The sequence below is a fragment of the Neodiprion pinetum genome, chromosome 3, assembly GCF_021155775.2.
Source record: "Neodiprion pinetum isolate iyNeoPine1 chromosome 3, iyNeoPine1.2, whole genome shotgun sequence".
Lineage (NCBI taxonomy): Eukaryota > Metazoa > Arthropoda > Insecta > Hymenoptera > Diprionidae > Neodiprion > Neodiprion pinetum.
The window spans coordinates 5,565,028-5,577,286 of record NC_060234.1 but is presented as its reverse complement, the minus strand read 5'-3'; the positions used below and the strand labels follow the sequence as shown (position 1 = coordinate 5,577,286).

The window sequence follows — 12,259 nt, the reverse complement described above, 5'->3', positions numbered from 1 at the left end:
GTAGGTACAAGAGTACGTCAAGTGGTAAGAGAAAAAGGCTGACTTACGCAAGCTGATATGTAATTGGTATATTATATGTATAATAGAGACGGCGTAACGAAGTCGACTTCTGGCCAGTTATTCGGCTAGGCGTAGCGCTGTGGCTGAAATCACGTTACTTTGCAATACGTCCCGTTGTGTGACTATTGTCACTCCTCTCGTACGTGGGCACCTACTTAGCAGAGCTCGTGAAAGAAAGAAAGAAAAAAAAAAAAACAAGAATTCCGTTTCATAGAACGTTTTCTCCTCTTTGTTTTCTATTCTTTTCTCATATTCTAAAAACTCCTAGTTCTACGATGCTCAAAAAACGATACCGAGGCCGCTTCTAACCAACTCTCTTGACGCTGATTAGAATCTTTCCAAATATTCTCAAGCCCTCGAACCCGTCACCAGGTCTAAAGTTAACTCAACTTGTATAAACAGCGCCGTGAACCTTGACGAAAATTTCCTAGATTATATACGCCGCGCTCGTTTTCCGCTTGGGAACAGGGCAAGTACGTTTAAACCCAAGCGTTTCATATAGACTGACAGCTTCTTTTTCCTGAACACTTTTTTTCACATCCTTCTTGGACTCGTAGACTTGAACGTTTCATTGGAAAGGTTTGGAACTTTTCCGTTTCCATCTGAGTACCAGCGATTCGATCAAGACTTCGAAGCAAATGTGTGGATTTAAGAGGCTTGGAATGACTTTTAACCACGACTTGATGAATTTGATAAATGTACCCGTAACAAATGGCTCTGGAACACTTCGGTGACTCCGTGTTTCCGCACAATTAAAAAAATAATTCCAACCTCGCCCGTCAAATGGCTTTGGAACACACTTCAACGACGTTTCGTTAACACGCTTTCGACGTCGTTCGAAAGAAAGAGTTCAACCCCTGAATCAATGGTACACCTTTCTTCTCCGTTCGAAATTGAGACATGGCTTACCTCGTGGGGCACCGAGTTGTGTTTCGTTCGGCTTTGGTTGGCCGAGTTGTTGATGGACGACAAGGAGGTGAGAGTTGCGGATCCAACGCCTCCACCCCCGACCCCAACGATGGTTTTGCTTCCTGCCTTCGTCCCGCCGCCGCCAACATCCTTGTGCAAGGCTCCCGGACTCTGTAAATCGAACGGGAATAATCCTGGATGAGTGTGTGGATGACACGAAAAACCGAGGATGACTATCGCGTGGATTTTATCAATCGTAAAACGGTGGCTCGTACTTCGTAGAGTACTTTCTGCGGTAATACGTAACGCGGGTCGATGCCTAATTATCTGGGTCGCGGTATAAGCTGGTCTGGATTTACCGCGTCGAATCAGCAACTTATTTTCGAAACTGCAACGTTCCAACTTATCATCATATTGCACTACATTGCACATGACTCGATATGTCAGATTTACAGTGTGAATTGATACACGCATATTCCGCGAATTAACGTCTATTCGCGTATAATGTAATAACGCGTCGTTGCGTGTCATTGTTTCGCGTCAGGTATAAGCTTGCGGCTTACACGATTTTCCGGTAGGACATCGCACAGGCGCTTATTTTCCTCTGACAATAGATTCAACAGCGCATCATTATCGCTCGCATTGTCTCACCGTTACAAAACAACGATACCAAAACCGAGCTGCGATGCGCGGAGTGCAATTTGAACCGGGACTAAGTGCAATGATTCTTCGTTTACACTTATACGATACTCCGGACTACGGAACAAGTTCACTTCCAAGTTACCAACGCTCTGGTTCTCCGAGCAGAGTTCGATTATACATAACGCTAACCAGTTCGGCGTAAATATTGGTAATTGGTAGAGCAACAAGTTAAGGGATCATCAGGTGCTGAGAAAGTTGATCTTGAGTACAATTAACTGTAAGCTGAATATCACTGTGTTGAATGTTCATCCTTAAGATAGAAGCGAAGAAAAATTCAATACTGCTTCCAAATCGAAGAAACAGGACAAAAATTATCGAATCTATTCACTTTTCTTCGTCACAATTTCCTCAATTCCTGCTTTCATCAATGTTCGCTAGAATCGGTCATTTTTTCTTTTTTTTCTTTACTGCTGGAAACAAAAAAATTCAAATCAAAGTGACCCAAGAATCTAACAAGGAATTAGTCGGTCTGTTGTAGAAAAAAAAAAAATTTATCAACAAATGGTTGCGATTCGCCAAGTCCGCGTGCAGTCTGGCTTGCACGACTCTCCTATTTATTTCGCAGCGATTCGAGCAGACGAAAAAAAGAAAAGAAAAGAAAATAGACAAAAGAAAATAAGAAGAAGAGATAACCAAAGCCTCGTGCTTGGGATTCTGCTGGTGCAGTTAGAGGGTTGAAACGGAATGCTCGCTATCTAACTTGACTGCATTCCCCGACTTGCATCAGTAAATTTTCAAACCGCTGTGCACTTTCCTCCAGGCAGCAGTAAATACCTATAATCTGTATCTGTGCCTGCATCGCATACCTATTATAGGTATATGCATACATGTATTACATACGTATATGCACTCTTGTAACACGGGTCATTGAATAGCAAATAGTTAGCACGCATGTGTAACAAGTAAAAGTTACTTACCGCGTGATCTCGATCGATTTCCGTTTCGATTCTAAATTCATCTTTCGCGCGTGATGGGGAAATTTAAAATTAAGGGATTTTTCTCAACTTTGTTCAAACTTCGCGCTTAAATCCGGGCTTTAGCTGACGCCTTTCCTCCCTTTGCGACGCTCTGACTCACTCTATACGATAATAATTATCGCGGTTTTCGTCGGGTCACAGAACTGCTGTACAAATTATCTCGATAATGTTTCCTGGGATTTTCTTTTATCTCTTGTTTCAGCTTGCCTCTATGCCTAGGCATAAAAATTGTTTTCTCTACCCAGAGTTGAAAGGTGACGAGACTGGATGCACGGACCTTGTTTTTAAACAAAGATTAAATAATACACGACGAATAAATGCATAGCATGTGAAAAAATGGTATAAAAAATTAACCGATTGCTGCTTCGTAAAATTAATGATTTCCAACGTTTTGCGGATACTTTTCGTCTTAGGTTCGATTGTTTACTTATTGTGTATTGATACCGCATGACATATATAATCGATTCGATACGTGCATTCGCTATCTATGGCTTATCTTCCAGACGTTGGTACCGTACATGTATTATATACACAAGTACGTCTGTATACGTAACCAAGTCTTTCCCACCGCGTGTTGGTGTGTTTAACGACTGTATCTTGATTCCTCGTTTATAACATGGCACGAGTTATACGAATTTAATACGTCGTAAACAAATCCGAGATTTTTAAACCCAACAACGCGGATTCTATTCGTTTTCTTTTTCTTTTTTTGTTAGTTTCAGTGATTCACGTTCAATTTCTTATAGAATTTCAAAATCGTTAGCCAAATTTTCTCCTTACTTCCACCCAACCAGAACTTAAATTGCTATCGTATTCTAAGAGTAATTAATTAACCTGTGCAGTTTCGTTAAGTGAAAAATATTTACTTTCCAACGGAAAGTTGTAAATATAATGCGACCACATTTTTTTAATATTCATGTGAATTATTATTACAAATTTGCATTTTGCTTTCAGTATATTCGCCTTCGTTAAGAAAGAAATAAATGAAAATTGTCACATCCATTTTTCTTATTGTTTTTTCTTTTTTTTTTTTTTCTTTCCTTTCACGTATCCCGATTTTAACATTTCATCAAACTGAATCATCACTCGATATTTTCATACGATCATCCGTTACCTTCGCTGATAAATAAAACCGAGTAAATTGTCAATAATGGGGGTGAAACGTTTTTCAACTTTTTACCTTGTTTATCGGTGCTATTTTCTCCCTGTTACCACCAAAGCAGACGCATTCGGAGATAATTTGTTTGACCTTAAATTTCTTCCTAACCATATCTAACCGCTGCGTCGCGATTCTTGCATAGGATGCAAATTTTAACGGTAGTTATTGTTGGCATTGGGATATTACGTTTCACTTATGCAACAGGTTTAGTCCACCCGTGTTTTCAAATACGTATAATCTACGTATGTTCGTATATTTATATCCACGGACATATAAACTCGCGTTGCGTAATACGGTCGTTAAGGAATGTATTCTTTTCGCACTTTAATTACGAGCTCGTTAACACGCGATCGGCTGAGAACTGATATCGAACGACACCGATTATTTCTGCCTTCCTTCGCGCAATGACATGTCGCAATGCACAATAACACCAAGACGATGCGTCGCGCTATCTTGCAATTCTTTGCCTCGGTTCGATAAGTTTTAAATTTCTTATTTTTCACTTTTCTCTCACCCCCACTTTTATAAACCCGCCACCTTCCGTACGTCGCCCTGGTTTATTCACTAGCTGTATCGATCACCGATCGATAGGTTAGGCTTTATTGATAACGGTATTCTTATTTCTGGGTCACACTTGAATTGCGATAATCGGTCATCGATATGTCGTATGAAAAATTGAAATAATTTCAGATTCCGGGCTAATGTTTGGAATCGAGAAAAAAAGTGGGACAAGAATTCAAGTCGAATTTATTCAACCGTTTACAATCGTTTCTTTAATAAATTTTCAGATCTTATCTTCATTCGTTCGCGATCCAATTTTTTTTTTTTTTTCAGCTTGTTTAGCAAGAAATATCTGCTCTTATCGAAACGAATTTTGTCAGTTCCTCTGTTCAAAGCGGCCTTGACTCAACGATTTATATATTCAGAATTTTGTTACTCTGCAATATTGAAAACCAATGCACGCATGCGATCGGAATTTCCTTACGCAATTCCGCAACGTCGACGAGATTTAAAACTGATCGGTGAAGTGATTTTTTATATTATTTTTTTTTTTTTTTTTTCGTTCGCGTTGACAAACGAGGCTCAAAGAAATTGACACATTTCTTGAAAGTTGTGACAAATTGCTTTAAGTGGGAAGTCCGAGAGTGCCCGAAGTTTTTTCCACTCGTTCTTTTTTGCCTCCTCCCCCCCCCCCCCCCCCCCCCTCCCCCTCCTCTTTTTTTTTCAACAATTTCGTAACAACGCGTGGGCGAGTATCTGAACCATTTAAGACTCGGCAGCAGTCGAAGCGGCGAAAAATCGCGAGTTTAAAATGCGGGCTCTGCTGCCTTAAACGCTTCGGGCCAAGGAACAGAATCCGCAAGGTTGCCGGCTGATCACGGATGACTTTTTCTCCTTTTCCGGGCTTACTTTTTTCTCCTTTCTCCGTAATTCCGTTCCAAATTAATTTCCGTAACTGATCATGTATATATATATTCGAGCAATGATCGAACGATCGATAGATCAGCGAGGGCAGGAAACGCGGCAATTTTAGTATAAACTCGGAATACCGGATCGTGGGCTTCTTTCAACCGTAAATTTTCTCGGTCTTTGGAATAAAAAAAAAATAAATAAATAAAAAAGATAAAAAAATATTTTTAACGCCAAGGCCGAAGTTCGAGGAACTAACGATACCCACACACGTGCTAAACGAAAAGCAGCGGCTTCGAAACGACCAATCAAACCCTTGCTCACGCCAAGGATTCGATCCTCGGATTCCGAGCTCTTTATATAACCGGCAAAACCGGCCGCAGCAACGATTTCTGCATAATGTGTACAGTCGAATCTAAAAAATTATTCTAACACGGAGGTTGAAATTTTTTTTTTTTACAAAGTCAGTTGAATAAAATTCAACGAACGAACGAATCGTGATTGTAGAAAAAAATTAATAACCCAAAAATAAAAGCTGGATAATACGTTTGATGAGTTTTCGTCACAGCAGTTACGTGATTATTGTAATCTTTTTTTTTTTTTTTTTTTTTGTTACTAAAAGCACGTATCACAGCTAAATTTGTTTGTAAATAAATTTTCTACAAGCTGCCCGAGATGAATTTTATTCTGCAGCTCTTACATTTGTGACAAAATCGTTACACGCAAAATCATTTACATGGATTATTATTATTTACTAAGTTAGGTTGTATTCATTGAATAATTAGATTTCGTTTGGATAGACAATCTAAATCAGCCTATATTCAGGAAAATCAGATATCTGAAAATTCGATCTTTTGATATATAATAAGAATAAGAATAAGAAAGAAAAAAAGAAATACAACCTTGCGATCCTTTTGAAAAATGATTATAAATTGAAATCTAAATTCTGTTCGTTTGAATTTTCGTCTTCTAATATCGTCGATAAAATTAAAGTGAATTAATATCAGTTTCGTATTTCGGACCTTGAGTTACAACATCATTTTGTTTTCGTCAAATTTTTTCACCGGTCTGTACACGGCTGTAATATTACACATTCTTGGTATCACGGAGTCCACGGCTGCACGGGAGTTGCATGTGTATATTACAGTAGAAAAAACGTGAATGCCGTAAAGTATACGACGTACATCCCACGTAGAGGAATTACAAGCAAAAGAGATCTGCAGAGATTCGAATGCAGAAAGTAAAAGGAGTCGACCGAGTCATAATGGCGCGACCTTGTCGAGTGGGAACGATCTCTCTCTCTCTCTCTCTCTCTCTGTCTCTCTGTCTTTGACTGTACGATAATTTCTGTGCGTATTGTACACAGATCACAGCTGTAAGATACAGTTGCGAAAACGCGAAGTACACACGACACGACGAGTTTTGCGACACAGTAAATACATCCCACTCTCAAATTTCGATTCGCACAGTCCGCGTGTCGCTTTTAATCTTGCAGTGGTTGTAAGAGTAAAAAAGATAAAATAAAATTAACTCTCGCCTTCAAAGATATCCGTTTCGCAATTGATGGCCGTCTACTGAGTAATCGCGTTACACGGAATTCAGAAAATTCGCTACTTTCCATTACTCAAAAATTTCATACGCTTGTTTTTCGATTATAACGTCACGAGGTTCGCTGTTTCGACTGAATAACAACGTAGGCGAATTACGGTAAACGCATTCACGACACCCGTGCAATGGTCAATGCGTACCTAACGCGATACCCGTGCAGAGTTTCACGGTTGAGGAGAGTTTCGCGATAATCAGACCGGAACTCAAAAGGAGCCACCTTTGTGCAGTCCTTGCGAAGCTGGCTTCTATTTTCCTACGCTGCCCTAAACCGGGTGCCATGTATGTTCAGGCAGCAGCGATAGCTCTGCTCTTTCGGCAGTGCCGATTTCTTTATTTTCAGTATCGCAATCCTGAAAACCAACCGGGTTTCTTAATCCAATCACGCGATTTCATCGAGACTCTATTCACGCCGAGAGTTGATCAAATTTTTATATACTCAACAAGTAAGCTTTTGTGACATCTTAGTTCATGTGAGATACACTGAGAAAAATTTCCTTAACTATTTTCATTTTTTACCACAATCGAAAAATCGTAGGTCTAGGTAGAAAGTGAAAATTAGTTTTATAGCTGTTACCGGAAAGTCTAGTATACGTTACTATACTGTTGCGAAAATTTAATGCTTGTGCAACAATAAATTAACGTCAAAGCCTTGTTTAATTAAAAAAAAATACAGTAAACCTCGGAAACTGATTTTGCGTTGCAATAACCAAAAAAGGATCGACAATAGCGCAAAATGGTTACGCGTATCTCGTTTTTCATAATTCCAACAGTATTCAAGCAGTTTTTTTTTTTTAACGATATCTGTTTTTTTACTGAATTTTTCTAGTTACTCTAATAAATGAATTTTTTTCAGTGTAAGAACATTCGGGTAAAATTTCCGTGTCAATCACGACTCGTCAAAAACTTGGGCAAAAGCTATCAAACTCTAATTCATGCTCGAAGAAATGAGAATTTGAAAAAGTGTAAAAGACTGTTGAAATTATAAACCGATTTCAAAATTCCGCAGAGAAATATACAGACGGAAATTTTTTCTGAATGAAACTAGCTCTTCAATATTGTTTCAAGTGTTTCAGAACAGATGCTCAAGTGTATAATTATAATTGCTGTTTAACCTTCGAATGAAAATTGTTCTTGTTTAGCGAGGCTCGAGTTTCTTTGCTGAAATAACGATTAAATGTAAAACTTGTCATATTTTTGATTAACAATTTATAAAGTTTTTTAAAAATTTTTTTGTATACTTTATAAATTGCACACAACTGCAACGTGTTTTCAATACTGCCTTCGAACGTAATATTCGAATCGAAAGAATGATAACATCGTGTGTTTTTTTTTTTTTTTTTTTTTTTTTTTTTTCTCCTCGGAACGAAGTACAGTCACGATGATGCACGAACGTTTGACAAGCAAGCATCTTGATCAACCGAGTTTTTCGACAACAATCCCTTCTCAGGTTTCCTACGTTTAAGGGGGTCTTTTGTAAGGTTAGGAAAACCGATCCCGCACATCACCGAGCTGCTTGGAACCTGCAGGCTGCAGGTATAAGTGTTCGATCCCACAACCATTATTCACCACAATACTTTCCCCACCCTAGTCTTCATCCTGTTCTTCTTTTTCAACGTCGGCACGAGCACCTGGCCTACAGATTGGACCGGCAGGTGATCCAGGAGCGATTATGGAGACCAGAGAACGGCCCCCAAAACCTCCTCGATATCCACTCTGGATGCACGATGTCCAAGGTATCCGATGGCCAAAGGGCCGCCCGGCGTTCAGGTCAACGCAGATGCCAGCCGACGACACCTGCCGAGATTCGAAGGCCAAGACCAAGTCTCAGTATCCAAGACTCAGGATCGAGGCACGAAATCGCGATGGAATAAAAATGTCGGATTTGTAAGATCCAGCTGCGCTGGAAAAGCTTAGTCATTCCGATCCGTCGACGTTGAGGAAAGTTTCGTAATTATGTTACAGTTAGCGGGAAAAATTATTAACTGACGACGAATAAACATTTGATACTGGAATTTGAAGCGAATGTGGCACTGATGGACTGTACCGTTGAACCGTGCTTGTTGATTAGTATAATTGCGAGTAAATTTTTCATATCACGACTTTCTTTGGTTTGTATAATACCGATGTTTACGTGATCCGAGCTTTTATGGAATTACTTCGAAGAAGGATTCAAATGACTTTACAGATCAGTTTCTTGGATACTTTGTGAATCGTTGTGTGTTTCGAAGATTTCACAGGGAATGCAACGGTCGTGTTTGAAATGATTTTGCATCGCGGGTGAAGATGACAGTCAAGAGGGAAACGAAAATTTGAAAAGTGGGCAATGGAAATGGGTAAACAATTCGTCTGGCTAATGGACTGGCTGGTAGAAAGGAATCGCGGTCGAAAGTTGAATAGAAATTGAGGGACTGACCGTGAACATGCACAAGTCGAGTAGGTACACACGTACCGTAAGGAGGCAGACGTCAAGAGTGATCGTCTTTGGAGTTGCTAGAGAGAGAGAGAGAGAGAGAGAGACAAAGAGATAAAATAATGAAGCTACCATGCATGGCTACTTTCTTATATCGCTTTCATCAGCGTCGAGAACTTCTTTCGCGTTTTCACGCCCTCCTTCTCCCCCTGATCATTGGATCGCGATCATGATCACGGCTAGAATGCCGTTTGAACAGGGTTGTAAAAAGCGTTAAGACGGAGATACCGTTAGACGACAACGCGACGTTCCCTGATTAAAATTATTGACAAAGCTGTGACTGCAACACGTCGAATAATTGAGACTGATTGAAATCCAAGGCAAACATAGAAACACACATCCAACTGTCCAACTGTTCGTTGCTTTGGTCAATTGATCATCAAGAAGCGAGAGACCTAGCGAAGCTGTTCTCGCTCTCTTGTGATCCATGATCCACGGATCGGTGTGCAAGGATCGTTGTGACTTGTAACGAGGCGCAGCTGCATCTCGTTCTCAATCCCACGTCAATTTCCCGCACGGGTTTTGCGTCGATTCCTTTTTTCTTTTTTTTTTCTTTTTCTTTTTTTTCTTCATTTACAAACGGGTCAACTCGATGGCTGGAAGGCAGAGGAGTTCAAAGCCCGTTTGAGTATCGAGGGTAGCTCGAATCACCGTGCAGTAGTTTTTACCGGTAATTTTAATGCCAGTCAGTGGGTACACGGTGAAAATACAAAGTGAATCCCATTTCCGTCGCCTGCACCGAAGCGAAGAGACTGGGGGGGGGGGGTTATATATGGGCGAAGCTCGGGCAAGACGTTCACGAGATAAACTTTCACAGCCTTCGGGAGTACCCGGTCCAGGCCTGGAGAGAAGGAGAAAGAGAAAAGAGAGATATAGAGGGCAGCACGAGTATTCAGAGGGCACAACACTGTATGGTCTTGGACTCTTCTCACTGTATCGGAGAAAAAGATGAATAGAGAGAAAGAGAGAGATCGTGCCGCAGCGTTGAGGCCAAGAATTAGTACAGAGACCGAGATCAGTGGTGCTAAAGAAAAAAAAAAAAAGAAAAGAAAATGGAGGAAAAAAGTTGGACACAGGTTGGCAGCGATCGAACAGATACACCGGAGACCATGACTCGATTTTTCAACCTTATTTTCTCGTGCTTTATGACGATGGTCAGTTTGATTGGATCAACTGCCGGAGCAGAAGGAACGGATTTATTATGCGAATGGTCGTGATGGTTTTTCTATGTTTCTCTCTTTCCGTCTGTCACAGTCAAATCTCCCGCACCCTTGGGACCAGCAACCATCAGACTGGAAATGTCCGTAGCGAAGATTAAGCGACCGCAAGGTAAAAGAGCTCTCGACTCTCATTTTCTATTTGCTTTGTCACTGCGGTATAAGATAAGGTGACTTAACGATAACAAGTTTTTAGTTATCGGTTTGCACGGATTCAGGTGACTGACGTTTCACGATCGTTGGGTTTGTCATTTCTATGAAATACACAAATCACGGGTGTTTAAGACTTTATTTTCTTCGCGAAGAGTTCGTTACATCGAGCATGGCGATAAGTGATGATGGTCGAGAGTTGCGATGGTTTTTTTGAACCTTGAAAAAAGATTCGCAACGATTTCATCGGCTCTCGAATGACGGTTCAGACTCCGTTAATGGAAGCCTCGGTGAAATCGTTGGTGAAATTTTACCCTGCAGGGAAAACTTGGCAGCGGCAACACCTGACGATGATAATCGCGACGATGGATTGTGTCGGTATAATTGGCAAACCGAATTACAAACGGTTACGTAAATTCATCAATTTCAGATAAAGTTCTCCTTAAACAAAGAAACCACAAGTCAGCCATGACCCAAGAATCAGCACCGGGTTTCCAATTTTCTCATCTATATCAAACCATTTGCATGAGCGACACGTCGCCAAATCGAAGTAATCCGTTCACGATTCAACGATATTTACGTAAAATTTTACAAGTTTTTTATTCTACTTCTAGCTTTATCTAATAGTTCAAATCGGGGATAAAAAGAAAAAGTAACGTTCGTTGCATGAGCTGAGCACAAACGCGTGGCAATAATTCACAAAGACCGTCGTGATCGTTGCACAAAACAATAATTGCCTTCCCTGCATCACGTAATAAAGTAGATGATAGCCTCTCTCTCGTAACTCGTCTCGACGTACATGCATACGTGTACATACACGCATACGTACGTATACGTAGACCCACCGAGTCTCACAATCAGCTGTCACGAGTATGTAGCACGTGTGTATTTAACACACAGAGTGGAGTAGAAGGCTAGAGTAAAGAGAAGAGAGCATAACACGAGGGGTTAACGCTCTTCTCGCAGCCCTAAATCCCCCACGCAACTATCTCTCTTTATTCTACTATTTTCTTCTTCGTTGGTTTCAAAAAGCGTATACAGTACACCGAGTAACGGGTCTTCGTATATTTAGACTAGCTCGTTTATTCCTCGGTTGTTCCACCTCCTCCAACAACGGAGGCGTTTCTCTATTGTCATTTTCCATAAAAACTTCAGCCCGTCTCAGGGTCGGAAAATAAAGAGTTTATCGGTTAACGGAAATCGGTAATCAGTCATTGCCGTTCCAATTTTCAGACGTCACTTGTCGAATTGAAAGGAATTTTTTTTCCCCAGGAAAAATCGTTTCGCGTCGATTGGACTCTGAGACGACGTGTTGTCAATCGATGAGTCGGACGATCGTTTGACTTGTGATTACCGATAGATCATCGATCGCTTTACCCACGATTATACAAACTGCTTCCGGATAATTTTAATCACCGCGGTTCCTGTATCGTGAATTCTATTTAAAAATCGTTACTCGCTGGTAGTTTCAACCGCCTTCGGTTAATCGGTAATCAATTGCTCCGTCAAGCTTTACCGAATGAGTTTATTCCCCCCCCCCCCCGAAACATTGGCGGTAGTAACGAACGAGCCAGAAAACAAAGGGATCGTGTTCTAC

General features: G+C 40.6%; 1 protein-coding gene across 1 annotated transcript in view; it reads right to left on the bottom strand.

Annotated features, from left to right (window-relative positions):
• Window positions 1-12,259, bottom strand: part of LOC124215660 (uncharacterized) — a 124,663-nt gene that overhangs the window by 16,370 nt on the left and 96,034 nt on the right. Inside the window, exon 3 of the mRNA XM_046619318.2 lies at window positions 970-1,140. Coding sequence (XP_046475274.1) covers window positions 970-1,140 — 171 coding nt within the window. The remainder of the gene's footprint in view (window positions 1-969; window positions 1,141-12,259) is intronic.